The sequence below is a fragment of the Desmodus rotundus genome, chromosome 9 (genome assembly GCF_022682495.2).
Source record: "Desmodus rotundus isolate HL8 chromosome 9, HLdesRot8A.1, whole genome shotgun sequence".
Classification (NCBI taxonomy): Eukaryota; Metazoa; Chordata; class Mammalia; order Chiroptera; family Phyllostomidae; genus Desmodus; species Desmodus rotundus.
In genome coordinates, this window is record NC_071395.1 from 73998397 (window position 1) to 74024609 (window position 26213).

The following is a 26213-nucleotide window of genomic DNA, read 5'->3' on the forward strand; positions in this document are numbered from 1 at the left end:
ATAAACTATTTACAAGGAACTTTCTTAAAACAAAACATCAAAGGAAGACGGAACATAAAGGAATGGAAAATGTTATTCCAAGTAAATGCCAGGCAAGCCAGGGAGATGTAACAGTATTAATACCAAACAAAACAGAATCCAAAGTGAATGACATTAAAAAGGACAAAGAAATATTTAATAATGACAACATATGAAATCAACCAAAAAGATCTAACAGCCAGGAATTCTTATGCATCTAACTGCATAATTTCAAAGTACATAAAACAAAAATGAATAAAAATACAATAAGAAATTCAGGAAGTCTCACGTAACAAGAGACTTTAACATACCTTTATGTGAGTCACCTATAGATCAGTAAATAAAACCAGAAAACTAAAGAAGAAAAAGAAATAAAGATTGAAAAGGAGGAAATAACCCAACAGTTATTCATAGATAATGAGTATATACAGAGCCAAACACAAATAATCTACAGGTAAATTACTAGAAGTAAATCAGCCTTAGCAAGGTGCTGGATACAAGAGCAACACAGATAACCAGTTGTGCGTCTGTGTATCAGCAATACACGTTACACATTACAATTTTAAAAAGATATCATTTACAGGAGAATTGAAAACAGCAACACGAGGGAAGAAATCTAATAAAAGATGAACAAAACCACACAATAAATTACTGAGAATATTTAAAGGCAACCTAAATAAATGTAGAGGTGTATCCTGTTTGTGGGTTGGGAAATTCAATATTATGAAGATATCAATTCCTCATCAAAATCCCATAGGTTGGTCTTTATTGCTGTTTCCAGGGGAACAGGGAAGGGTGGGTTGGTGGAAATTTTCAAATTCTGACTGTAAAATTTCTGTGGCCCTGGCTGGTGTGGCTCAGTTGGTTGGAACATCATCCTGTAACCAAAACATTGGGGGTTTGATTCCCAGTCAGGGCACATATTAGGTTGTGGGTTCAATCCCCAGTTTGGTATAAATGGATGTTCTGTCTCACATGAGTGTCCCTCTCTCTCCACCTTTCTCCCTCTAAAATCGATAAACATTTAAAAAAAAATAAAATTTATACGGAAATAACAAAGGTCAAGATTAGCCAAGACATTCTAAAAGAAGAGCAGAAGGCAAACCATTCTACTGGCTATCAAGACCTGGAACAATTAAGGCAGCATACACTAGCATCAGAGCCAGTACGAGATCAGTGGAAGAGAACAGGGGCCGAGAACGGACCCATATACACGTCGACAGTTACTTTATGACCAAAGTCATAAATCAATCCGGGGGAAAACCAATCCTTTCAACAATAATGCTAGCTCAACTGGATATCCAACAGGAAGAAAATGAGGAAACTTTTTTCTAGGAATTAACATAGAAAATGTCTTCTTAACTTTGGCATGGGGAAAAGCCTCTTAAACAGGATACAAAATAAAGATACAGAAACAAAAATACAGGGAAAGAGTGTAACATCAGACTACAGTGAAATTAAGAATCCTGTTCATCAAGTCACCCCTGCAACATTTAAAGACAAGACACGTCTTATTTCTGTGAAGATGTTTACAATTCAGATAACTGGGAAAGGTTCCATACGCTGATACTCCTACAACGAACTCCTGTAAATCAACAGACGAGAAAGGAGAGAAAGGAGGGAAGGAAGAAAAAAACAGAGTAAAGAGAGAGGGTGAGAGGGACAGGGAGGGGGAGTGGGCAAAAGACTTGCATCTCACAAAAGACACATACATGGCCTATAAATATATGATAAAGTAGTCACACCATTACTTATCCAGAAAATGGAAATTAAAACCACAATGATAGCCTTACACATCAACCAGGCTGCTAAAATTTTAAAAAACTGGTAAAAACAAGTGCAGATAAGGGTGTGTAGTAACTGTTCTCATATACAGTTGGTTGGAATATAAAATGATAAAACTACTTAAAAAAAATGTTTATCTACTAGAGTTGAATAACTGTATAACCTACGACGTAACAATCACACTCCTGAGAACACACCCAAGAGAAACATGTGCACACACGTACTGCGACATGTGAGCAAAATCACAGTAGTTTTCTTTATAACCATCCAAACCCAGAAAAAAACTCAGTAATTAAAACAACAGAACAGGAGAACCAAGATGGCGGCGTAGGTAGACACGGCAAGGAAGTCCCACACCAAGTAGATAAAAAAGAAACATACATCCAGACCGGTAGGAGGGGCGGAGACGGGCACCGAGGCGGAGAGGACTCTCGTGGCCGTGGCAGAACCAAGACTGGCGGAGTGTGGGACGAACCGGGCAGGCAGTCTGACCACTAGCAGACCTTGCGGCCCCACATTCGCGCACAGATAAACCGAGAGGGCTGGACCCAGAGTGGTGGAGAACGGGGCAGGCAGAGTGGCGGGTAGCACCCCGCGGCCCCACACTCGTGCACAGATGAACCGGGACGAACGAATGGCGGGGAGCGAAGCGGGGGGCGGGGGGGGGGGGGTAAATAAAGCCTCAAACCTCTGATTGAAAACACCCGTGGAGGTTGGGGCAGCAGCAACAGAAACTCCCAGCCTCACAGGAGAGGTCGTTGGAGAGACCCACAGGGGCCTAGAGTGTGCACAAGCCCACCCACTCGGAAGCCAGCACCAGAGGGGCCCAATTTGATTGTGGGTAGCGGAGGCAGTGCCTGAAACCCGGTGGAGAGTGGAGCGGGCGCCATTGCTCCCTCTTGGCCCCTCCCCCACGTACAGCATCACAACTCAGCAACCAGCGTTACCCCGCCCTGGTGAACACCTAAGGCTCCGCCCCTTTACGTAACAGACGCGCCAAGACAAAAAAAAAAAAAGGCCCAAATGACAGAACACTTCAAAGCTCCGGAAAAAACACAACTAAGCGAGGAAGAGATAGCCAACCTATCGGATGCACAGTTCAAATAACTGGTTATTAAGACCCTCACAGAATTGGTTGAATTTGTTCGAAAACTAGATGAAAAAATGAAGCCTATGCCAAGAGAAACAAAGGAAAATGTACAGGGAACCAATAGTGAAGCGAAGGAAACTGGGACTCAAATCAATGGTGTGGACCAGAAGGAAGAAAGAAACATCCAACCAGAAAAGAATGAAGAAACAAGAATTCGGAAAAATGAGGAGAGGTTTAGGAACCTCCAGGACATCTTGAAACGTTCCAACATCCGACTCATAGGGGTGCCAGAAGAAGAGGAAGAACAAAAAATTGAAAACTTATTTGAACAAATAATGAAGGAGAACTTCCCCAGTCTGGCAAAGGAAACAGACTTCCAGGAAGTCCAGGAAGCTCAGAGAGTCCCAAAGAAGCTGGACCCAAGGAGGAACACACCAAGGCACATCATAATTACATTAGCCAAGATTAAAGAGAAGGAGAGAATCTTAGAAGCAGCAAGAGAAAAGGACACAGTTACCTACAAAGGGGTTCCCATAAGAATGTCAGCTGATTTCTCAAAAGAGACCTTACAGGCAAGAAGGGAGTGGCAAGAAGTATTCCAAGTCATGAAAGGCAAGGACCTACATCCAAGACTACAGTATCCAGCAAAGCTATCATTTAGAATGAAAGGGGAGATAAAGTGCTTCTCAGATAAGGTCAAGTTAAAGGAGTTCATCATCACCAAGCCATTATTATATGAAATGTTAAAGGGACTTATCTAAGAAAAAGAAGACAAAATATATGAACAGTAAAAATGACAGCAAACTCACAGTTATTAACAACCACACCTAAAACCAAAACAAAAGAAAACTAAGCAAACAACTAGAACAGGAACAGAACCACAGAGATGGAGATCACATAGAGGGTTATCAATAGGGGATTGGGAGGGGGAGAGAGGGGGGAAAGGTACAGAGAATAAGTAGCATAAATGATAGGTGGAAAATAGACAGGGGGAGGGTATAATAGTGTAGGAAATGTAGAAGCCAAAGAACTTATAAGTATGACCCATGGACACGAACTATAGGGGGGGAATGTGGAAGGGAGGGGGTGGGCAGGATGGAGTGGAGTGAAGGGGCGGAAATGGGACAACTGTAATAGCATAATCAATAAATATATCAAAAAAAACCCAGAACACATTAGAAAATTGTGATGTATTCACATAATGGAATATAGCAATGAGCATACACAAATCAGAGCTACACAAACTGGGTGGGTGAATCTCACAAAGTGTTCAGTGAAAGAAGCCAGTCCCTAGGAAATACCTATTATGTAATTCTATTTTTATAAAGTTCTACATCAGGCAAAATCACAGCATGGCACTAAAAAGCAGAATAAAAGTTAATTTGGGGGAGGAGGCAGGGGACAGAGGCTGGAAGAGGAGGGCACTGGGGAATTTCTCAGGGCTCACAATGTTCTGTTTTTTGACTCCTACAGTGATTACTGACATTTGCTTTCTGATAATTAATTTAGTTGTGAATTTACATTGTGTGTACTCTTCTACGTGTATATTCTACTTTAAATAAAAAAAATGAAAACTAGTTTACTGGATTTGTCCATACTTTGATATCAATAGCACATTAAGAAATTCAGTATTAACATTTTTAAACTATTTTAAAACACTATCAACATATATACCTATTAGTTTAAGAAAAAAAGAGGAAAAGAAAAATCTCTTAGAGAAATAGGAAGAGAAGAAAATTCCCTTAACTTCATATGCAGACCTGCCAAAACCCAAAGGTAAGCTCCTATTTAAAGAAGAATTCCAAGAGCACCCAAGGTGGCAGCAGCATAGGTGGAACCTGTACTCACCCGCCCCAGGACCAAACCAGAATTACAACTAACTTAGAGAACAATCAGCCCGAACAACCAACTGAAGACTGGCGGAACAGAGAGTCTGACAACCGAGGGTTCACAGAAGAAGCCACGTGGAGACTGGGGTTCACAGAAGAAGCCACGCAGAGACTGGGGTTCACAGAAGAAGCCACGCGGAGACTGGCCGGAAGGGCAGGGTCGTAAAAAGGGCTGGCCTGGCACCCACCTGCAGCAGTTGAGGATCTGGAGGGGTACCTCAGCTGCTAAGGTCTCTCATGAGGAATGAGGGGTCTTAACCCCATACTGGGCTCCCCAGCCCAGAGCACAGATTGGGAAGAGGAGCCCACATTAACTTCTGCCTGTGAAAATAAGTGGGGATTCCAACAGCCAGGGAGAGACAGGAGTCTGCAAAAAACTCAGGCACCCTCTTAAAGGGCCAGCAGACAAAATTTTGTTTATGGCCACTCACCCTGGGCTCTGGGCGAAGGGGGGGTGGCTTAGAAGGAACTAAAGTTGTGCAAAGGCAGACGGAGTTGTATGGCTTCAGCGAGAGAGATGAAGGGCTAGCTTCCAAAGCCCCGGTGCTGAGTCCCTCTCCCACACTGCCCACAGATGGCATCTTTCCTGAATCGAGCACTCCCCTCCATACAGCTTCAGCCTCGGGGAATGTGCTAGCCTCACCCTCCCTGTGGCCCCACCTGCTGAGCTCGCACCTTCTGGAGGAGACAACTGGCTGCGGGCAGGCAGCCTGGCCAACAGTGTGGACTTTCTTGAGGGGCTCTCAAGGAGGTCCAAGCAGACCCGGGGGTAGAGGAGACACAGAGAGACTGAGTTGTGTGGCTCTAGGGTGAGGGTGCCTTTTCCCTCACACAGCACCCATTTCCTGTGCAGAGCTCTCCCTCCACACTGCCAAATCTTCATCTGTTTTAGCTTGATGAACTCTGCTGACCTCACCCTGACGACTCCCTGAGACCCCGCCACACCACAAAGGTCCATAGGCCCCAGGCGGTCATCAGCTTACTCTTGCTAAGTGGCCTCAGACCCAGCAATGGCACTGAGTTTGACTCTGTATCAACCTGGTGAACACCACTCACCCCTACCTGGTGACTAACTGAGAACCTACCTCGTGCACTGGCTTACTGCCAGAGGCTCCTTCAGTGACTGAGCCTAACAGGCAATCAGGTAGAGGAGGCTCTTGGGTTGCCTTGGGCCTTTTGCTGACTTGCCTGCTGGCTTGGTGCTGGGGGAAGCCAGCCACAGTGCACAGCTTGGCCCCTCCCAAATGCACCCAGGCACAGCTGAGGCAGCTACAACTGTGGATCACGCTGTGGCTCTAAACTGGTTGCCCAAGGCTGGTCACAGACAGCATCTGACATTGACCCGCAGCAGAGTCCCTCCCAAGGGGCCCCAACCAACACAGTGGGTGGCAGGCTTCAGACTCTATCAGTTCATGAACCAGTCAGCTGCACAAGTGGCACACCCAAAGGGGGATTTTGGCAGGCACCAGACCCTGCTGGGGGAGCCAGTCCCTACACAGCAGCTTGTACACTGTCTCTGGGGTCAGTCCTCGTAGCCAGCCAGCCTGAGGGTCAGCCCCACCCACAGACAACCCAACAGCAATCAAGACTCAACTATAACAGGAGTGTTCCATAGCCCACACAAGGGACATTGCTGGACCACCCAGCTCAGGTGATCAGGGAGACTGTGCTACACCACTGAGCCCCACAGGACACCTACTACATAAGGCCACCATATCAAGACTGGGAGACATAGTAGTTCTACCGAATATACAGAAACTAATACAGAAAGGCAGCCAAAATGGGGAGACAAAGAAACATGCCCCAAATGAAAGAAAAAGAAAAATCCCCTGAAAAAAAAAAAAAACCTAAATGAAATTGAGGCAAGCAATCTACCAGATACAGAGTACAAAATGTTATAAGGATACTCAAGGAACTTAGAGGAAGACTGAATGAGCTCAGTGAGAACCTCAACAAAGAAATAGTAAGCATAAAAAAGGACACAGAAACCGTAAAAAAGAACCAGTCAGAAATGAATAATACAATATCTGAAATGAGAAAACACTGGAAGAAATAAACAGTAGGCTAAATAAAGCAGAGGATCAAATCAACAATTTGGAAGACAAGGTAGCAGAAAATACCTAATCAGAGCAGCAAAAAGAATTTTAATAAATGGGGAGAGTCTAAGGAACCTCTAAGACAATATCAAATGTAACAACATCAACATTATAGGGTTGCCAGAATGGGAGGGGGAAGGGAGAGAAAGAGAGAGAGAAAGAGAGAGAGAGAGAGAGAGAGAGAGAGAGAGAGAGAGATTGAGAACCCATTTGAAGAAATAATGACTGGGGAAGGAAATAGACATACAAGTCCAGAAAGCGCAGAGCGTCCCAAACAAAATGAACCCAAAGAGGCCCAAGACACATCACAATTAAAATACCAAATGTTAAAGACAAAGAGAGAATCTCAAAAACAACGAGAGAAAGACAGTTACCTACAAGGGAACTCCTGTAAGACCATCAGCTGATCTCTCAACACAACTATTTCATGCCAGAAAGGACTGGCACAAAATATTCAAAGTGATGAAAAGTAAGGACCTACACCCAAGATGACTGACTCTACTCAACAAGGGAATCGTTTATAATTAAAGAAAAAAAGAGCTTCCCAGACAAGAAAAAGCTATAAGGAGTTCGTTACCAACAAACCAGTATAACAAGAAATGTTAAAGGAACTTCTTTAAGAATAGGAACACAATTACAAAGAATACAATGACAATAAATATGTACCTATCAATAATCACTTTAAATGTAAATAGAATAAACGTTCCATTCAGAAGACACAGGGTAGCTGAATGTATAAGAAAACAAGACCCATAGATATGCTGTCTACAAGAGACCCACCTGAGAACAAAAGACATACACAGGCTGAAAGTAAAGGGGTGGAAGAAGATATTTCATGCAAATGAAAACAAACAAAAAAAGCTGGGGTAGCAATACATATTGTCAGACAAAACAGACTTTACAGCAAAGGATGTAGTAAGAGACAAAGAAGGACATTCCATGACTAGAAGGGGATCCATCCAACAAGAGGACACAGCCCTTGTAAGCATTTATGCACCCAACACACGAGTGCCTAACACATAAAGTAAACACTGATGGACACAAAGGGAGAGACTGACAGCAATACAGTCAAAGGAGGGGATTTTAACACCCCACTGACACCAGTGGGTACATCTTCCAGACAGAAGATCAACAAGGACTCACTCAACCAGATGGATTTAATTGGTATTTTCATAGCATCTCACTCCAAAGCAGTAGAATATACATTCTTCTCAAGAGCACATGGAAGATTTTCCAGGATAGATATGTTAGGACACAAACCACATCTCAATAAATTTAAGAAGACTGAAACTATATCAAGCATCTTCTCTGACCAAAATGGTATCAGACCACAAACCAATTACAAGGAAAAAAAAACTTTAAAAACACACAAAGACATGGAAACTAAATAACATGTTACTAAACAACAAGTGGGTTAACAATGAGATCAAGGAAGAGTCAAAGATACCTTGAGACAAGTGACAATGAGAACACAACAACCCAAAATCTATGGGGCACAGTGAAAGCAGCCCTAAAAGGGAAATTCATAGCAATGCAGGCCTACCTCAAGAACCAAGAAAAACTTAAAATAAACAATCCTACCTTACACCTAAAGCAACTAGAAAAAGAGTAACAATCAAAGCCCAAAGTGAGTAGAAGGAAGGAATAAATATCGGAACAAAAATAAACAAAATAGAGTGTAAAAAATACTACCAATCAATTAGATCAAGAGCTAGTTCTCTGAAAACATAAACAAGATCGATAAACCTTTAACTAGTCTCATTGAGAAAATAAGAGAGAGGACCCAAATAAAAAAAACCAGGAATGAAAGAGAAGTAACAACTGGCACCACAAAAATACAAAGGATTGTAAGAAAATATTATGAACAACTATATGCCAACAAATCAGATAATCTGGAAGAAATGGATAAATTCCTAAAAACACAAAATCTTCCAAAACTGAATCAAGAAGGAACAGAAGATATGAACAGACAAATTACAACCAATGATATTGAAGCAGGAATCAAAAAACTCCCAACAAACAAAAGTCCTGGACCGGATGGCTTCACAGGTGAATTTTACCAAACATTCAAAGAAGGACTAACATTTACCCTGCTCAAACAATTCCAAGAAATTCATGAAAAGAAAAGACTCCCGAGTTCATTTTACACTACAAAGAATTAAAATTATAGGCCAAAATCCCTGATGTACATAGACACAAAAATCAACAGAATATTAGCAAACCAAATTCGGCAGCACATTAAAGAGATCATACACCATGATCAAGTGGAGTTTATTCCTGAAATGAAAGGTTGGTATAATATCTGCAGATCAAGTAACGAGACACATCACAAAAACAAAATGAAGGATAATAATAGTATAATAATATCAATAGATGCAGAAAACCATTTGACAAAATCCAGCTCCATTTACGATAAAAACTCTCAGCAAAGTGGGAACAGCGTGAACACACCTCAACATAATGAAGGCCGTATATGACACACACAGAGTTAACATCATACTCAACCAGGAAAAACTAAGAGCGTTTCCCTTAAGATCGGGAACAAGACAGGGATGTCCACTTTCACCTCTCTTATTCAACACAGTACTGAAGTCCTAGTCACAGCAATCAGACAAGAACAATAAAAGGCATCTAAGTTGGAAAGGAAGAAGTAAAACTGTCATTATTTGTGGATGACATGATACTGTATATACAGAACCCTAAGAACTCTAGAAATGATAAATGAATTCAGTAAAGTAGCAGGATCCAAAATAAATACTCAGAAATTAGTTGCATTTTGTATACCAATATTGAACTATCAGAAAGGGAAGCTAAGAAAACAATCCCATTTACAACTGCATAAAAAAAATTCCTAAGGATAAATCTAACCAAGGAGGAAAAAGACCTGTATTCAAAAAATTGGAAGACACTAAAGAAAGAAAATGAAGAAGATACAAATAAATGGAAGTATATACCATGCTCATGGAGAGGAAGAACTAACATCGTTAGTCTACGGCTACACCTCCCTGAACGTGCCCCATCTCGTCTGATCTCAGAGCTAAGCAGGGTCAGGCCTGGTCAGTACTTGGATGAGTTAACATCACTAAAATGTGCACACTATCCAAAGCAATCTATAGTTTCAATGTCATTCTTATTAAAATACCAATGGTGCTTTTCACATAATTAAAACAAATAATCCAAAAATGTATATGGAACCACAAAAGACCCCCAAATAGCCACAGCTATCTTGAGAAAAAAAAGAACAAAGTTGGATGGGTCAGGCTACTTGATATCAAACTATAAGACCGCAGTAATCAAAACAGCAGGGTACCGACATAAAAACAGATGTGCACATCAACGGGACAGAATAGAGAGAGCCCAGAAATACACCCACACCTATATGGTCAATTGATAATGATAATGAAGGCAAGACAGTCTATTCAATAAATGGTGCTGGAAAAGTTGGACAGATACATGCAAAAAAACAGAAATCAGACCAACTTTTTATACCATATACAAGAATAAACTCAAAATGAATTAAATAATTAACTGTAAGACTCGAAACCATAAAACTCCTAGAAGAAAACACAGGCCGTAAAATCTCTGACATTTCTCTTGGCAATATTTTTTCTGATAATATCTCCTCAAGCAAGGGCAACAAAAGAAAAAATAAAGAAACAGAACTATAGCAAAGTAAAAAGTTTTTGCACAGCAAGGGAAACCATCACCAAAAGTTTAAAAAGCAATCTACTGAATGGATGAAGACATTCACCAATGATATATCCAATAAGGAGTTATATCCAAAATTTGTAAAGAACTCATACAATTTGACATCAAAAAAACAATCCAATTAAAAATGGTCAGAGGACCTGAACAGAAGCTTCTCCAAAGAGAACATACAGACAGCCAATAGATATATGAAAAGATGCTCAATGTCACTAATCATCAGAGAAATACAAATTAAACCCACGAGATACCACCTCACACCTGTCAGAATGGCTATCATCAATGAGTCAACAAACAAGTATGAGGGAGGATGTGGAGAAAAGGGAAGCCTTGTACCCTTTTAATGGGAATTGAGATTGGTGCAGCCACTACAGAAAACAGTGTGGAGATTCCTCAAAAAATTAAAAATGAAGCTGCCTTATGACCCAGTGATTCCACTTCTGGGTATATTATTTGAAGAAACCCAAAACACTAATTCAAAAGAATACAGGCACCCCAATGTTCACTGTAGCGTTACTTACAATAACCAAGAAATGAAAGCAACCCAAGTGCCCATCAACAGATGAGCGGATGAAAAGGGGTGGCGCACATATACGACAGAATATTATTCAGCTATAAAAAAGAATAAAACGTTATGCCATTTGCAACAGTATGGATGAGAGAAAGACAAATAGCATACGATTTAACTTATAAGTGGAATCTGAAGAACAAAATAAAGGGACAAACGAAAGTGAAATAAACTCATAGATACAGAGAACCGACTGATGGTTGCCAGAGGAGGGGGTGCTGGGGGACTGGGTGAAAAAGGAGCAGAGACAAAACAGTTAAGTGAATGTGAAGTACAGCGTAGGGAATACAGTCAATATTTTAATAACTACTTGTTATCAATGGCGCCAGGCAGGTGCTGCAAATATCAGGGGAACACTCTGAAACATATACAACTATCTAACCACTATGGTGTACACCTGAAACCAATACAAAATAATACTGAATATCAACTGTAATTGAAAAATGAAATTTAAAAAGCACCGAAACAGAATCTTAAGAAAAAAATACAAAGAACAATCATGTTCACTATAAAGTGCTAAAATTATTTTTACCCCTTAATCTCTAAGACAGTATAAATGTTAATCAATTGTGCAAGTACAGCATAATGCAATTTTGATCTTTAAAATCTGTGTGTTGATTATAGTAAATAAGCAATAATATTCAACAGAACATAAACAGGTATATGCTGAAATTAAATAAGGCTCACAAAGCAAAAAACAAGAGAAGCACTCCCATTAAATCTGGGAGGGAAATGATGTCCACCACTGTAACTATTATTCGGTATTATTCTGAATTAAACCACTCAAATAAGCGGAAAGAGAAAACAGAAAAGGTATAAAAATTGCAAAGAGAAAGGCAAAACTTTACTTATTTGCAGGTGATCTCATCTTTCTGGAAAAATACAAAAGAACAAAATCTCATACTTTATCAAATCTAAGCTATAAGACATCATTATTTTATGCACCAATAACAAATTTTAAAATATTGCCAATTAATTGTAAGATAGCATCAATTTAAGACTGTATTCCAATTTCAGAAATGTTCAAAGGTGTATCTTATCACAGCAAATTAAAGATTTCAGCCAGGTGCCAGATATAAGAGCAACGTACAAATCCAACAGCTTTCCTGTAAGTAGCAATAACCAATTTCAAAATGTAATAAAAAGATCCCATTCGCTGTAACAATAATAACTGGAAATAAACCGAATAAGGAATTTAGGCATTCGTAAGTATTCCTGTGTCAGGAATTCTTATATGAAGAAAATTATAAAATTCAACTGAAGGGATGGAAAAAGGACACAAGAAATTGAGGGGCCGACTTCATACTGTAACGCTGTCACTTCGCCCCTACGTAATCTATGAACTCAGTGTGTTACCAGTCAAGTCAGGACATCATGTTTCACAGAACATGACAAGCTCATTTTAAATTTCTCTGAAAACAAGCAGTCGTCATCAGCAAAATTTTGAAAAAGAAGAACAAAGAGGAAAGAGTTGCCTCATGAAATATTAAAATATGTAAGAAAAAACTTTTGATTTTAACTACAAAATTAAAACTTTCTGTGTCAGAAAAGACATTGTAAACAAATTTCACAAAGCAAGTGACTAAGAGAAAATATCTGTAATATATGTATACCAAAAAAGGATTAAGATCCAGAATATGTAATGAACTTCTACACATCCACAAAGAAAAGACACAGAACCCGGCAGGGAGATGGCAAAGGACAGACAAATCACAGAGAAGGAAACAAACGTGGCTCAGGAACACACTAGGAACCAGGGAGACGCAATATAAAACAGGAAGACACCATTTTTCCCCTGAGACTGAAAAAATTTTTAAATTTCATTATATACAGTACTTGGCAAGGATATGGGAAAATATGTATTGATGAACACTGCTAGCCCAAACATAACTGTATGCCCATTTCCAAGGGCAAGTTGGCAGTCTAAACGTGCACACCACATAAGCTAGCAATTCCACCTGCTGGAGTAACAAGAATTCACTACCTATGTGAAAAGATACATACGTATCTAATGTGCATGTGTATATGCATCTATGCATCTGTCTCTCTCCCTATCATTAAGATTAAAATCAAGAGTAGGGCTCTACCTTCCAGTTCTGCAGAAATGTACTGTGGGCAAATGCTATGATGTGGGAAAAGGGAACTTCACTTTTCCACCCTCCTCCAAGGAAGAATACTCCAGGCTAAAGAAGCATCTTGGTTGCAATTCACTTGTCTTAGTCCAAGTACACCCACTGTGGACTAGGTTTTAAATCCTAATTTGCCCCTCAGTGTAGCAACTGTTACAGTCCAGACAACTCCAAAGAATAAAATACCTTGCAATGAACATTTCAAGACACATACCAGCAAGAACCTTCTTTGCCACTGCAGGTTGTCTTGTTTCCTGTGGAAATAGCTTCTTTGTCACGAAGGGTCTCCTCTCGCTCTTTGGAAATGTACTTTGCCATCTCTCTAAGGACCGCTGGCTACCAACTGGAAATCGGCTTCTAATTTCAGTGAAACTTTTCTTCACCTTTTTGGGCGACAGTTTCTTTCCCAGCAGGGATTCCAAAGCCTGCCATAAAACAGTCAATTATTCTCTTAGTTTCTCTCTCAGTGATTTAAAAAAGTCTGACTTTTAATCACAAAATGAGGACTCCAGAGAAATGTGTTATTAAAGGGCTATCTCTAAAGATTAAAGAAATGTTGTTCAACTTAATTTTAAAAACTTATTATTTAGGACATCACATTCTACATGTTCTTTTACATGTTAAGCTCACTAAACTCAACAGCAAAAAGATAAAGAATATGAGTACTTAAAAGCATCCAAATCCTAAAATTAAGGATTACCATTTTAGAAACTAACCACAGTTTCCAGAATATAATCCTATATGCTTTAAAGGCATTTTAAGTCTCAATAAAAACCTCACAAACTCAAATAATATTTTAAGTGGGTAAATAGACTATATATAATACACACTTTCATAAACGAAAGGAAACTGTGTCCAGTGGCTTTTGTCACTCCTCCACCACAATGGAAGGAGACCTGTGTCCCCCCTTTTCTAAAAGAGGCACGTCTTCTAATAATGTACCACCCACTCACTACCAGGCAGTAAGGGTCCAGGCTCCGTCTGGTCAGTACAAGTTAAGGACACCGAACGTGGCCAGGGAGCTTCAGTGCAGACGACAGTAAGAAAAAAATAAGCTACGGGATGGTGCAGTAATCGACAAGAGAGAATAAACTCCTTGCACTACTGAATGCTTCCAGTTTAGGAGAGAGAAACATTATGTTTAAGAAACATCACGTTAAGGTACTCACTCTTGCTCTACATTTGGGAAAGGGATTAGATAATCTCTTGAGATGCTTTTTAGGATCATAAAGATATATCCTCTAAATGAAATCCTTTTGACCAATACATGTTTCCTATGGATAAGTTTAACAAGCATCACCTGACTCGACATGCTGTCTGAGGGTCTGCATTTGACACCGACATTCCTGATGGAGAGATGTACCCCCACGACGTAACCAACGCGCTCACACACGTGCTTGCTGCCTAATGGAACTGTGCAGGTAGAAGGGGCCTCACAGACCAGCCAGGCTAGTTAATGGAAAAACTGGTACACCAATCAGCCCACGACTGTCCCCGCTACAGCACCTTTCCTCTACAGCCAGCGGCTTCCCGCGTCACACCAGGTCGTCTTTTCACCTGGGGATGAAAACGTGTGGTGCAGTGGGAGTAACAGTGGCGTGGGAGCAGAACACAGGAATTTGATGCCCAGCTCTCAAGACAAGTAATCATGTCATGTCTCTGATCTTTGCTTTTTAAAAGTTTATCTGTAAAATAGCAGTAATAAATCTGCGGCAAATCACAGCACTGCAGTAGGAAAAATGCCAAATTGTGCGGTAGCACTTTGCAAACTTGGCAGAACTGTCAAGATTTAAGGCCATGTTGTCCTTGCTGCCTTTGTCGCTGATGAAAATAAAGAACACTATCTATTCCTGACTAGTACATTCCGGTTGTGATTTCCAGAAGTCTCCAGCCACATCACAAGACTTGAGGCTCTGCTTCCCATGATCTTAAAATGTCTCCTTTCCAAAACATCTCTCTAGATTACACACTGGTATTCTAATTAAAGCACTAATCTAAAAGTGCTTTACCGTTTTCTTTTTCTATGGTAGAAAATTCTTTATTAACTGGCGTGGTCAGGAAATAGAAAATTCTTTTAAATTAATGGACCTGGTTAAGAGGTGTTATATATTCTAGACTCAAGTCACTATTCTCCAAGAAGTGAAATACAATATTACAGACCAGACTATAAAAACAATAAAATAAAAATGAAGTCTTTTTTTCTGCCCTCAGGAAAGCTTTAATTTACTAGGTGTAGCAGCTTTGTCTTGAATTCTGCATAAATCTCAATGAAACTTGGAGGCGGTAAACATTACCTCCCTGCTTAGAAACAACACGTTTGACAACAATTAGAGTCAATTTCACACCTCAATTTGACGCAGGATATTTACAACGACGTCAGCAACAGACGAATCAGCATCCAACTTGGCAGAACAGAGTGAAAGCTGGCGAATAAGACTGCCCAGTTCCTTATACTGGGCAGGAACTGGGTGCTCCCCTCGGTCCGTGAACAGAGTGACAAACGTCTGTAAGGCCCGAATGGCTCCTCGGTGGGCAGCTGCCAGCCTGGACATTGCCCATGACTGGCAATAAATGAAATGTGAGAAGTTATTTCAACACTCAGAACTTCCTGACATGAACCCCATCCTTAAGACTACTTAGAGTCTATCTTCTGTCTCTATTGAGCTATTTCCATTGTGAAAACTTTGTCATAGTTAAGAGAATTATAAAGTTTAAAGACTTTCTAGTGACGAAGTCTTTTCCTTCCAATTCTCAGTTTCTTACAGCAGCAGCAGCAACAAAACTTGTTGCTGAGAATTTGGAAGACAACCCCAAGTTCAGAATACTGAAGGTGCTCCTGCCCTCGCTAGTAGGTTTCTACAAGCGCTGAAAACAGCATTGGTGCAGAGAACACACCTGACGCTAACACAACACTGGAAATTGAACTGATAAACGGTGAGTATTAATCATAATCGAACTGCAGCGTACCTTCTGAGTGTGCTTAGTCTTACGTGGACTCAATTTATCCAATTCTTCCTGGATTTCTTTAACCTGTTTCGTAAAGGGAAAAACATGAAATCTTTGTATCTTTTTTGTAGAAGAGGACACAGTTTGTCTTACCCAAATTTAACCATTCTTAATTCAAGTCACTTGAAAATGAGACGAGGCTCTTCATTCCTACGCCCCCAAAATATTTTGTTCCTGGTTTCCAGTTCGAGACGGTGACTAGACCACAGGGCCCACTGTCCGTCCCGTGGACCCCGGGGTAACAGGAAGGAAACATGAAGGAGTGAAGGGGGAGGTGACCCTGGAAAGCCAGGAGGGCCAGGCCAGAAAGTCTTCAGTGCCATGCTAGAAGACGTAGCTTCCATCCTGTGTGTTACAGAGGGCCCCTGAAGTCCTTTAGGCAGAGGTCTGTCAGGGTAAGATTTGTGTTTTAAAACAATCTCTTTGGCAGCAATATAAAAGACCGAAATAGAACCCCCCCAAAATACATTTTCTTTAAAATAAAAAGGTCCAGTTTTTGGTTCAAGCAATAAGACCAGAAATGAATTAAAAAGGCCTTAAAGGTAAAACAAACATTTTTTAAAAAGTTACCCATGAACAATGTAAATGCTCATTTTCCAGCCACTAAACGTGCCCTAAAAGACACTTACCATAGTCTTCATTGTCTACTATTCAATAAAGATGATCAGATTATTTACTATCACTGTTCCTAGGACCTTGTAAACATGAGACAGATGGGAAACAAATGGTCCCTCTCTGCTAAGATGAGGATTCCTAACTGGAGACTAAGGGTTTTGGGGCAACTAATCCCCTTGACTGTGTCTGGAAAAATGTGCTGTATAAGCAACTTTTTTTTAATGGGGAAAGGACCCATGGCTTTTAGTAGATTTTCAAGAGTCTATGACACCAAAAAGTCAAAAACCACTATTTAAGGAGTTTGGCTACAGAGACAATACACACACCTAAAGGTAGATGACAAAAAAGAGAACAATTATTTGTCCATGCGTTCAGGAAGTTTAGCTTCACGAACATATGAGAGTTCACAGAGGACACCGTGGTGCTAAGGTTTCGGAGGCAAAAGGAAAACACATTCTTGTAGAAGGTCACACACAAGGCCGAGTGCCCCGCCCCCCCTGCCGCTGCACCTGCTGCTGGAGGCCGTAGAGCGTGCGCGCAGAACGGACAGCTTGCTCCTGCCGCCTGACCCGGACCCGCCGTTCTTCGTCTGGATCCAAGGCTTCTTCCATTCTCTCTGAAAATATCCCCCCCAAGTGGGTTATAAACCAAATATAAGAACTCACAAAAACACAATTACTCAAAGAGACAATGTAAGTCAAAGGACTCTACTTTAAGAATAAAAACGGGGCCGTCACAACAACGAATGTCATTTTTCATTAACCACTGGATCAGAAGGGCGGGCTGTGTGCTGACTCAGCAGGGCCACGTGGACGCCCCAGGTTGGGCTCCCCCAGGAGCGGGATTTCCTGATCCAAACGCCACCGGGCTGCCTACTCCACGGGAAGCACCTCTTACTATTTTAAAACTCTTTACATTGAGCCAAAATCTACAATGCTTTCTATTTTCTTTCAAAAACCCTTTATTGGCCTACTTTTTAACAAGATTTCTTTTACACTTCCTTTTCTGGAATCCAAAAGAGAGATCCTTCCCAACACATGAAGAGTAGGTGAATGTCCAAAGCCTTCATGTGCTGGTCAGGAAGGACACCCGCATATACAATGGTGTCCCACATTTTCAAAGGTCAGTTCAAAGAAATGTTTCGGGAATACTGCCTGAGGGGTGTGCAACCCACCCATTCTGCCCAGTGGGCGGTTTTCAAGTATGTTTATGCAACACGTATTCTTACGCAAAACTCCATTAAACAAGTCAGATAAAAGCAGTGCTTTATAAAGTACATTTTATAAATTCAAATATTTAATATTTACTCATTAAAACGTCAGCTAATGAAAATCTTTTTGAAGAAATCAAAACCTGAAATTAAGGAAGTATGGACAGACGCAGCCTCAGAGGAGCCTACAAGCCAAACTGCCTGTCTCTCGTTGGCCGGCACAGCGTGGAGAGACGCTGGACTCATGTACTTATTTATCACAGCAACCGGCTCGGGCAGGGTTTTTAACTGCTCATCTTCTAGATGATTCCTTTTTTTGTCTTCTTTAGTGACTGTATTGGGGTGACATTGGCTAATAAGGTTTTATAGGTTTCAGGTGTACAGTTCTGTAACACATCGTCTGTATACTGTATTGTGTGTTCACCACCCCAAGTCATGTCTCCTTCCATCACCATTTACCCCCCCTGCAGGTGATTCTGATGCAACCAGTGTGCAGAGCAGCACTTGGGAAGCACAACTGGGCATTTTAGGGCCCAGCTGAAAGGGTGGGCTGCAGATAGGGGTTCTTGCCAATGATTACCAGTCCACAACAAGCTAAATGCAGAAACCAAAAGTAGGCACTTACACGTTTCTATAGCAATGTGCCATTGTCATGACATTTTTATTATAGTTTAGAAAGTTTTGATTTGTGATTGACATTTTTAACTACAAAACCAAACAAAACAAAAAACAAAGCCCCCTCGACCCAGTCCTTCCCCACGGAGTTTGAAAAGCTCTGCTCTGAAGCCCCCTGTACTAAAGCCACATCAGCAGAGCGTGGGCCTCTAGGCTTCTCTCCCCTGGGGACACGGCCTCCACCCTCATATGCCAGGGGGACATGCCACAGACTGACACTGAGCAACATTGTAAGAAACTAATCTCAACACCCCTGTTATCTTGATGTAGGAACGGTTTTAATTCTTCATCATGTTACACAACACACTCTTTATGGAGGCCCACAGGAGACATTTTTTTCTGGCCTCCACATGTGCAACAATTATTTTCCTTACACAATTGCTTTTTCTATTCTAGACTTTGTAAATTCTGTAACTGGTCACACTTCTCTCTTTAGCTGGATGCTAGGAAGCTCAGACACCAATTTGTAACCCATCTTGAATCTATCTTGTTTTTCTTTTCCTTATTTTCTCCTGTGCCACAATATCCTCATTTATGTGTTTGTTCTATGTCGTTCAACCACAGGGATTTTTGTAAGGCACCTTAAATTCCTGTTGTACTTTGCGTTTATGTACATATGCACATATAAATTAATATTTAAATGCCAAAGATCATCATAGACTAGGTACTATCCTCACACAACATATGTGATGCTGAACTGCCTGCTCCCTGAAGTCTGACCTGGCCTCGAGTCCCCTACTCATTGGCTGTGGTCACCGCAAATTATCCATATGGAATCAACACTCTACTCCCCAGGGAAACATAAGGGCCTGGAGAATGCTGAAGAATTGTAGAAAACAGTACGTGGTGATTACACCACTTCCTTTCTACCCTGTGGTCAGGTATTTTCCATGTATACCCGCCCCTTTCCTTGTCACTGCTGTGTACTCATCTAAACATTGTCTACATTAAAACTGGTTTAATCTACAGTGCACATACACTACGCTCTTTCTCAAACAAATTAATTTTTCAGGATAATTTTCACCCTGGTGCCAGAAGACCTAAGGTTCAGACAGCAGGTACCCCAGCCCCCGGGCTGGGCCCTTGGTCAGTCGATCACCAAGTGCAGCTTGCAGGAAAGGAGCTGTGCCGTGGGCATCTGCTGGACGGAGGGACTAGGGCAGGGAAAACTCTTCAGAAAAATACACTGGGCAAACTCAAAGTCCACCTGTCTGGTCATGAGTGCTTGCTCTAGGGACAGAAGAGGGAGTGGAACTGGATGGGGCTGGGGTCCCAAAGGAAGGAATGTGTCTGAGCTATCCCACTCTCACCAATTTTTCTCACCTTCTTTAGTTACTTCTTCAATTTTATGGATACAATTGTTCAATATTTTCTGGAGTCGCTGAACTTCTAGCAGGCTTCTGTGTTCACACAGGCTTTTGTGGTCACCTACCCTGGCATGTGGCTGAAGTCCTGGATCATGGGTGGGTGGCGAATTTGGCACGGTCAGATCTGACTGTCCTGGATGAGATGTGTAGACGTATACCTTGGCACCTGAGCTGGAAACGTCTGCTTTGGGCGGCTGGTGGCTGCGATGAAAAACCTCTTGATTCTTCAATTCCTTTCTGTCCACACCAAGGTCAGACATTTCATGCTTGGTGTATCCTTGTTTCTGAGAGACTTGGAGCTGACTTCTGAGATGATGTCTTACATGTTCTTCAAACTGTCTTCGTTTCATATCTCTTTTGGCGAGGTGGACAGCATGGCTAAGTCTCTCTTCTGATATGATAGAAAAGGAAACAGAACTGCTTTGGTCAGGACCGTGTCTAAAATCCAAGTCTTTACAACAGTCGGACTCGCTGTTCAAGTGCTTCAGTTTCTCAATTTTAATGGCATGTGGAGGAGAATAGCGGATTGCCAAGTTGCTTGAATGTGTAGGAACATTCTTATTGAACTGCAGCTGGTTCTTAAAAAAGTTAAATAAATAAAAGTAAGCACTCATTAGAGAAATAACATTTTGTATAGTTGGCATATGTCTATAATCAAGTTTCTAAAAATTTACCCACATGATTATTAGTGCTGAAAGGAATTTTTATCTTGTACTGACAGAATGAGCCACTCTCACACCCCTCGCTCCTCACCGAGCCCTCCAGTTCCGCCCTGCAGCCACGCAGCGCCACGGCACTACCCTTCGGTTTACTAACAGCACGCCGGGGCCCTCCTCTAAACGTCAACCCAAAAAGCTTCAAGCAGCAACCAGCGAGCTCCTCAGCTCTCCAGTTAACGATGTCTGTCCTGTTCCAAAATATCAGGTCCCGGCAAGTGACCAACACAGTCCATTATGAGCGTTCCCCGAAACTGCTGCCAGACACAGCACTGAGCCACAGCAGACCTACGCCACTCGACGACATCTCTTCAGGCCTTCCTGAGGTCTTCCTCTGGTGGTGGGCCACACCTGTTATTCTGCACCTACGTCCATGCTGCTCTCCACAGGCCATTTACACCTTCTTATGCAGGCTTCAGTTGTCATCATAACAAATACAAATTTGGTTTGGATTTTCAGTTAACATAGGCATATTTCCATATCCCCACAGTTTTCATTATTGTTCATGGTTGCATTTCCAAAAACCCAATTAACCTAATTATAACTTTATTATTAAACATTTAGATTATTCCAGCTTTTCTATACATTTAATTTTTTCCCTCTTTTCTGAGTATTTCCTTAGGACAAATGATCTATTCTGGAATTTCCAGGTCAAAGGCAGCAAACAACTCCACAGCTTTGGGCGTGTCAACAACAAACTCAATGCGGCCTGGGCCGCGGCGCCTCTGTCTGGGGGACGGCCGCCCCAGCTTCTGCGATGAAGCATGTTCGTGTAATCACGTGCGTGAGGAGTCAGTTTAAAATAAACCCATTGTCATAAAACTTCAAGACAGTATTTTGGGGAAAAAAAGCAGTTATAAACCTCACCAGAAATTAAGAGAAAGAAAAATAAACAGTATGGAAGAATACACACATATTGATAAACACTACTTCAAACTTATAGCCTTAATACAGACAAGGTCTTCCCAAGGTTAAAAACAACCTAAAGTACCTGGGGGATTTAATGTAAGTACTAGGAAAAAATATGGGTGAATTCCTCTTTGACCTGGGTGTAGGGAAAGACTTTCTCACTCAAAATCCATATGCAATTAAAAGGAAAGAGTGACAAAATTTCATTACATTAAAATAAAGATTTTAGAAACAACTTCTACCTGTTTTTTATGGTTCAAAAATACCATAAAAAATTCAAAGGACAACTAATACTTGTAAATACAGAGGGCTCCCTAAATATAAAGAAATCTTAAAGATTGACGGATAACATCAAAAAAACCAAAACTCAACAGAAAATAACACTTGAACAGACAACTTACCAAAATTATATATAAAAATGGCCCTTAAACATAAAAAATTGGTCAATCTCATAAAAATACAAACTAATAAAACACTGAAACAGCAACACATTAGCAAAACTGTAAAGGGCCTGGCAGCGCATGGTAGCGGTGAGGCCGTGAAAGCACAGCCGCTCCCACGGACTGCGGGCGGGGAGCAAATCGGCACAATCCTGGGGAGGGGGGTTGGCAACATCTAACAAAGGTGCCTGTGCTTGCTTTCTGACCCAGCAGCCTCGCTCACAGCAATTTCCCCTGAAGACACCCCCCCAATACTATGCAAAGGGTTACTCGCCCCTGTATTGTTTGTGACTGCACAGTACTGGAATCAACCTAAATGCCCAAGTAGGAGATGGCTGAATAAATTATGCTATATCCACCCAAAGGAGTGCTATAAAAAAGTAAACATGAGTGAGGAAGATCTCTGTGACCTGATGTGGAGGGACTTCTCAGATACACTGTTCAGGAAAAAGAGCAAAGTGCAAAGAATACCTGTAATACCATCAAAAAAGGGGAAAAACATATTGTGAGAAAATATACACACATCTGATCATTTGAACAAAAAGAAACACATGAAAGAAAAATCAAACTATTAAGATTAGGTATCTGTAGGGTATGGGTAGGAACCGGGTGGAAATGAGTCAGGCCAGTAGGCCAGGACAAGTAGGGAAACTGAGACAGAGAGCTGTACAAACCGGCGGAGCAATTGCAGATGCACAAGCAGATGCAGAAGGTCGCCTCCCTGGGATAACATCTAGGCCTCAGTTGTGTTTTAGCTCCAGGCCCAGAAAAGCAGCAAAATCAGGTGGGCAATGCCAGGACCAGCTGCAGTGAGTAAAGATCCCCTGCCCCGTCACTGATGGATCAGAGGAGACCAGGACCCCGAAGGGTCACACCTGGAAAACTGATGAATATTCTGCTGAAACCCTCCCCTGAAAACTCCCCTCCAATTCCTGCCCGCAAGAGATATAAAACCCTCAAGACAAAGGACCCAGGCGCATAAGCGTTTTCCCTCTGGGGAGCAGCTGGCCCCATCTCTTCTTCCCTTCTCTCCTCTCTTCTTCCCCCACAGGCACGCATCTCCTAAACTCGAAGGGTCCCCAAAAGACTTGAAATCAGGCAAGCAATAGGCAGTGGTGGCTCAGCCCAGGCTAACCCCTTGAACCCATCCCCAGTGGCCCCTTTTCTCTGACTTCCCAGTGAGTTAAGGCAGCTGAGCCTGGTCTCTCCTGTTGCCTCCTCTATGCTGAGCCCTTCCTTGTTTCACTGTCCCTAGCATTAATCATTGCACCCTTATACAGTCGCCTGGACTCGTGCTGTGAAATCTTTCCCACACGAAATCAAGCACCCACACACCACTGGCTCAGGGCCAGACCCTCTGTCCCGTAACAGAAAGGAGAGGAATGAAGAAGAGATAATACCTCTCTGAATATAATTTTTTGTACAGGTATATTTGGAACCATGTTGAGGTTCACAGATACTAGAGAGACAGGAAGGAAGGGAGAGAAGAAAGGAGGAGAGGAAGAAGGGAATAAATAAAATTAATAAGGATAAAGGAAAGCCCTAAAAATGAACACTAACAATGAAACAAAATGAATTTCCAATGAATAACATAACCACACTAAAAAGTGAGGGTTAAAAAAAAATTAACCCAATGAACTTCTGAACATAGCATTTGGACAATATGACCTCAGACTAAAAATAAAAAGTACTCTAAAAATATTGAAATTTTTAATTTGTAGGCTTCTCTTTTTGCAGAGGCATGGATTAAAATTCTGAAATATTTTTGCACATTCTAGGACTGAGCAAATAAGTAGATAGATAGTGGATAACTGGAGTGAGGTTTCACATTGTTGAACAAGGGAATTACAAATATGGAGAGTGTTGAATTGCAGTTGGAAATATCTGTGTGAACTCACAGGTTTTAATATAGTGGCAAGCAGACAGATACACAGAAAGGGGAAAAATGGAGAGAGAGAGAGAAAGGGAAGGAGAGAGAGGGAGGGATACGGATGTGAGTGTAGACATGAATGTATGCACATATGGCCACAGAAGTACATCCATCTACCCCCCAGTTATGTCCCCTGACAGGGCCTCGGAACAATGACACCTGAGAATCAGTGAGCGTATCCAGTGTCCAGATACTGATTTCTAAACTCCATTCTCCATTAAAGTGACAAACGCTCTTTGAATAAATGGCCGATTCTAGGACTGGAACAGTGAAAATCACCTGTTAAGCCTGAAATATCACCTTTTGGTCAAAGATTGATGAAAACAAATGAAAGGGCCATTGGAATCAGCTTGAGGTGGCTCTCACAGACCTAGTCAGAGACCATTTGAACATCAAAATATATATATGAACATAAAAAGTAATTAGTAATAGTAAAAGATTATGAACTATTGAATAAAGACTGAGTCTGCTCCAATAGGAGGGAAGGAAGGGAGGAAAGGAGAAGGGGAGAAGGGAGGAAGGGAGGAAGGGAGAAAGGGAGGAAGGAAGGAGACATTTTCCAACCATCATAATAAAAAACTGATTCAAGCAGAAAGTCATCGATGAACGCTAAAACTAATGGACGGAAGTTTGGGGGGTAAAAAGATACTAAGTCTCAAAGACAGATACTTCCAATTACAGAAGGTAAAAGGGTAACTTCACAGTGGAGAAGCTGGCAGACACTCCCTGAATCACCTGCTTCAGCCTGGCAGTGCCAGTAATGGGACTAAATCGACAGCATGCACCTCCTGATAGGATGCTCGGAGAAATCAGCGTGGCTTCAGTGATTTCCCACCACAAGGGCAAAACCTGAATTTAATTAGGAGAAAATGTCAGACAAACCCAAACTGAGAGAAAAATCCTCAAATAACTGGCCTGTGTTTTTCAAAAATGTAAATGTCACGAAATACAAGGACAGACTCAACTTGTTCAGAGGAAAGGAAATTAAAGAAACATGGTAACGAATGCGACTCATGACCTTGGACTGTCTTTTGCTATAAAGGACGTTACCGAGACAACTAACAAATTTCCGTAAGGCATCACTTTAACGTTAACTTCCTGACTTTGAGCACCGTACTGTGATTATTTAAGAGAAGACCTTGCTTTCAGAAAATACACACACAAGTCCTTAGGGGTAAAGGACATGATGCTTGCAGCACACTTGCTCAGTTTAGAAATAATGGGGGCAGCGGGGGGGGGGGGGGGGGGGGGGGGAGGAGAAAAAGGGAGGGAAAATGTAGTAAAATGTTAATATTTGGAGATTCTGGGAGAAGAGTATCCAGGAATTCTATGCACAATTCTTACATCTCTTCTACCAGTCAAAATTAAAAAATTTTTCTTTGTAAACCACGATGAGGTATTACTACACACCCACCAAAATGGCTAAACTTAAAAAAAACACAGCAAGTGTTGGCAAAGATGCAGAGCAACTGAGGAGCTCACTCAATGTTCATAAGAATGTAAAATGGTAAAACCACTTTGGAAAAAGGTCTGTTGGTTTATTAAAAATTATATATACACCTACCCTATGATCCAGAGATTTTACTCTCAGGTATTTACCCAAGAAATACAAAACATGTACATGAAAAGGTCTGTACAAGAACGTCCACAGTACCCTCATTTATAAGAGCCCAAATGAGAAATGGCCCACGTGTCCATCAACTGAAGAATGGATAAACCAATGGTAGTGCAGTCCTGCTATGGAATACTACTCAGTATTAAAACAGAACAAATTACTGATACATCCAACACATGGATGAATCTTAAAACCATTATGCCCATTGAAAACAGCCTTCCGTAAGAGTATACAGCATATGATTCTGTTGGAAACAGCCCTGTCTGGTTTCAGCAGCTGTAACCCCCTATGGCTAAGGCTGAGTGAGAGACCTTGGGGCCATAAGCCACTAAGGAGACAAAGCTTATCTTCCTGGCAGGAGCCCCGCCTCTGTTCCCTTTACCCTGCTTGGCCCTGAGCTGGACCAGTTAGCCAATGACAAGTAAGATTCCTCAAGGGAGGGATGACCTA

At 41.4% G+C, this 26213-nt stretch overlaps 1 protein-coding gene across 4 annotated transcripts in view; it reads right to left on the reverse strand.

Annotated features, from left to right (window-relative positions):
- The window catches only part of KIAA0753 (KIAA0753 ortholog), a 61444-nt gene that overhangs the window by 33227 nt on the left and 2004 nt on the right, over nucleotides 1-26213 (reverse strand). For 2 of the 4 annotated variants that reach the window (XM_045198881.3, XM_053910431.2), the window contains exons 2-6: nucleotides 20110-20731; nucleotides 17411-17517; nucleotides 16248-16310; nucleotides 15626-15841; nucleotides 13495-13705 (exon numbers count right to left, since the gene is read on the reverse strand). In XM_045198881.3, coding sequence (XP_045054816.2) covers nucleotides 13495-13705; nucleotides 15626-15841; nucleotides 16248-16310; nucleotides 17411-17517; nucleotides 20110-20731 — 1219 coding nt within the window. Of the gene's footprint in view, nucleotides 1-13494; nucleotides 13706-15625; nucleotides 15842-16247; nucleotides 16311-17410; nucleotides 17518-20109; nucleotides 20732-26213 lie in introns of those variants that run through there. The other 2 variants (XM_045198883.2, XM_045198884.2) reach the window with 2 other exon arrangements.